Source organism: Nannospalax galili, unplaced genomic scaffold (assembly GCF_000622305.1).
Source record: "Nannospalax galili isolate Female #2095 unplaced genomic scaffold, S.galili_v1.0 scaffold135, whole genome shotgun sequence".
NCBI lineage: Eukaryota > Metazoa > Chordata > Mammalia > Rodentia > Spalacidae > Nannospalax > Nannospalax galili.
The window spans coordinates 6339700-6343695 of record NW_008338998.1 but is presented as its reverse complement, the minus strand read 5'-3'; the positions used below and the strand labels follow the sequence as shown (position 1 = coordinate 6343695).

The 3996-nt window shown below is 44.0% G+C and overlaps 1 protein-coding gene across 1 annotated transcript in view; it reads right to left on the bottom strand.

Moving 5' to 3' along the window:
* Lct (lactase) overlaps window positions 1–3996 on the bottom strand; it is a 50940-nt gene that overhangs the window by 14143 nt on the left and 32801 nt on the right. Inside the window, exon 9 of the mRNA XM_008833659.2 lies at window positions 2612–2880. Coding sequence (XP_008831881.1) covers window positions 2612–2880 — 269 coding nt within the window. The remainder of the gene's footprint in view (window positions 1–2611; window positions 2881–3996) is intronic.

Genomic DNA, 3996 nt, shown 5'->3' with positions numbered 1-3996 from the left:
TTCAAGGCCAGCCTGGTCTACATAGTGAGTTCCAGGCCAGCTGGGGCTACAGGGAGACCCTGTTTCAAAAATATCAAATAAATAAATAAATAAATAAATAAATAAATAAATAAATAAGTAAATAAAATAAAATAAGAAAAGGAAAACGAAAGGCCTAACAACCCTGTGGAGTTAGATTGGTACTGGACGTGTTGGTATGAACTCATGGTTTTAAATACACAAACTGTGGAGGTGTGACTCAGTTGGTAGAGGGCTTGCCTAGCATGCGTGAGGCCCTGGGTTCCATCTCTAGTACTGAAAACACTGCATGTGGTGACATGGAAAATAGAAGCAGGAAGACCGGAAGTTCAAGGTCATCCTTGGCTACCTCATGAGTTTGAGGCTAGTCTAGTTTATATAAGACCCAGTCTCAGGGCTGGAGAGATGGCAGTGGTTAAGAGCATAGGCTACTCCTGCAGACAACATGGGTTCAGTTTCTAGGACCCACATGGCAACTAACAACTGTCCCTAACTCTAGTTCCAAGGGATCTGACACCCTCTTCTAGCCTCCACAGGCACTGCACACACAGCTATACTTACATGCACATAAACAAAAAAAATTTTTTAATTAAAATAATGTTAAGAAAATTTAAAGACCCTGTCTCATATACAAGACATAAATAAATAAATGAATAAATGCAACATAGAATTGCTGGATGGAGAAATATGCATGTGTATTTTGCCTGTGTGTAGGTACATCCACATGTTTTTAGTCCTGACCACTGAGAGAAACTAGAACTTATGACACCCCAGGAACAGTGAGCATACCTAGTATCCAGATTGTGGTTTCTCAGTTATGAAAAACAGCCAGGGCTCACTAGAGAAATGGCTGGTTAGCAGCTGGAGAGGACAAGGTACAAGGTGAGCCTGGAGGATCCTGTTGTTCCATGCCAGAAAGGATTAAGGAAGATGGGGTGGGGATGTGGCTCAGTTGGTAGAGAGCTTGCTTAGCATGCATGAATCCCTGGGTTCCCTTGCCATCACCACATACACTGGGTATCATAGTGGTGCACACCTGTAATCCCACCACTTGGGAGGTGGAGGCAGGAGGATCGATAATTCAAAGTCATTCTGAGCTGCACAGAAAATTCAAGGAGAGCCTGAACTACATGAAACTGTCTCTAAAAACAAATGAACATCAAATGAAACAAAGAATAAGAAGAAAGAAAAAAAAGATTTTAAAAAGAAAATTCCAGTTAGACCAGGTTGAAAAACTCTGTTGTGCAGGCAATAGAAGCTATTTGCTTGAAATATAACAGGACCTAGCCTCTGACGTCTTGACTTTTGTCTTGAAGAGTGAAACTCTGTTGTAAGGTGTTGACCAGAGTACCTAACAAGACAGAGATCTGGGGTTTCCTTGAGCAGCTAGTTAACTTTTAACTAATGTCACCCTGTGGCAGAATTATGTCTGAGACTTTATTGCTTAGAAGTATGGTCGCTGGTGGGTATCTAACACTATGTCAGAAATCTCAGTAGCAATAGCCATCTAGAGAAAACCCAGAGTCGAGCCAGCCATACTCTGGCCATACCTTCACTCTGAACTCCACTCCTGAATTTGAGGTGCACAGAAGCAAAAGATGGCGGGACAGGAACCTATCATGAACTCCCCAGCAAGTAAACTACCTGTTTATTTTTTGTGTATGGTACTGAGGATCAAACCTAGGGCCTTGAGCTTGCTAAGGATTGAGCATTCCAGAACTGAGCCACTCCCCTTACCCATTCATTCACTTTTATCTTTCATTTTTCTGAGGAAAGATAATAGCATCACATTTTCTGTATTACTGAACCTCTGTTGGCATGAATAAGATGAGTCTGATGTCAGAACATCAGAAAAAGCCCAGGCCCAGGTTTGGAGCCAATTTGGCAAGTGTCTGCTTAGATGAGCTAGGTTTGGAAGGGAGGCCTCCAGGAAGACTGCATGTCTTTCCCTAAGTGTTCTGTCATGGTTCAACCTGCTCCATCTGCCCCTACAAATACCCATCTCAGCGCAGCCCCTACGATGGTTAATATTGTCAACTCGACAGGCTCTACAGTCACCTAAGAGATAAGCATCTGGGCAAGTCTGTGAGGAAGTTTCTAAATGGGCTTAAGTGGGTGGGAAGACCCACCCCAAATATGGGTGATACCATTCCATGTGTTGGGGTCCTGGACTGGATAAAAAGGAGAAAGCAAGCTGAGCACCAGCCTTCATCTCTCTCTGCTTCCTGACAGTAGTTGCAAGGTGACCAGGTGCCTCACACTCCTGCTGCCGTGACTTCCCTATCATGATGAACTGCACCCTCAAACTGTGAGCCTAATTAACCTTTGTCTTTCTGAAGTACTTTTGTCAGGTATTTTATCACAGCAACAAGACAAGTAGCTAATAGCCCTCACCAAACTGGTCTAACTGAATCTGTGGAATGTGAAGCAGCTGGCTCTTCATAGCTGGCTCTGCAAGTCCCCTACTTCACACTCTGGTCAGCACAGCCCTGCTGGACGCTCCTGCTCAGGTTCCTGCCTTCCCAGCACCTAGCCGAAGCTTGGAGCATAGCAGCAATGTCAGAAATGGCGCCCCATGACTTGAACTCTTCACCTGATATGCAGCAGAGGCCGCACTCCAGATGAAGCCCTTGGGAAACTCTCCATACAGGAACTCGTCTTCCTTGGCCAGCGGCATGCCGTTGTTGGTGATGACCTCTGTGTAGTATCTGGCTGAGGCTCTTGCTGTTCGAGGTCTGTCCACACGATCAAAGTCAACATGATACAATCCAAACTTGACCGTGTAGCCATTCAGCCACTCAAAGTTGTCCATCAGAGACCAGGCAGAATACCCTCGAAGGTCCACACCATCAAGTCTGTAGGCTAGGAATATCCCAAAGAGAGCAGAGGAGAGCTTTACTCCTGGAGGCAATTGCTCGAGGAAGCCCAGCCACAGGCTGCCTACTGAACTCCAGGCTATGACCCTAAACCAGCAAAGTGTGGAGTCACATGATTGCCAAGAAAGGAATATGTCACATCCTCAACCTTATATTTTGCCAGTTTTAATGACCTTCTGTCAGGTGTTAATGACCTTGCAAAATCAAATTCAAGAGCTTCAGCCCATTTTATGTCTAAGGTTAATCACATAGTATATGTTTATTTTCTTTTAATTTTTTCAGACCGGGTCTCATGTAACCTCAATGTATATCTAATGATAATTTTCATTTTTCTGATGCTCCTGCCTCTACCTTACCAGTGGTAGGGTTGCAGGTATGGGCCATTATGCCTAGTTTATGCAGTGCTAAAGATAGAAGCCAGGGCTTGTGTAAGCACTCCATCAACTGAGTCACATCCCATCCCCAGAAGTGTGAATCTTAAAAATAAATTTGTTTGTGCTGGCCCTAGAGGCACATGCCTTTAGTCCCAGCAATTGGGAGGCAGAGGCAGGCGGATCTCTGTGAGTTCGAGGCCACCCTAGTCTACGTAGTGAGTCCCAGGCCAGCTGGGTCTACAGGGAGACCCTGTCTCAAAAAGACAAAAAAAAAAAAAAAAAAGTTTGTTTGTTTGTTGTGTGTGTGTGTGTGTGTGTGTGTGTGTGTGTGTATGTATTTTCCCATAAGTCAAAGGAATTGGTTCTCTCATTCTGCCAACTGAATTCAGATCATCAGACTTGCAGCCATCTTGCTGGCCTGAGAAACGTGAATTTAAAAAAGAGTTCTTTGTTCCGGATTTCATGAAACCCACCAGAAGAGCATAAGCTCCACAAGGTCAGGGATTTCTGTTTTGCTGTGTACTACACCCCAGCACATACTGAAATAGAGTTCATTAGAGGGTTGCTTAGTAACAAATAAACAGACCTGCCAACATATTCTTTGGGGGATTCTGTACGCATTACTAGATTTTTCTCTGGACAGAGAAAATGTACAAATTTCAGCTTCTGAAGGACAATAAAGCCACGAAAGAAAGAATTTTGGAGTTAGGACATAAAAGAGAATCAAT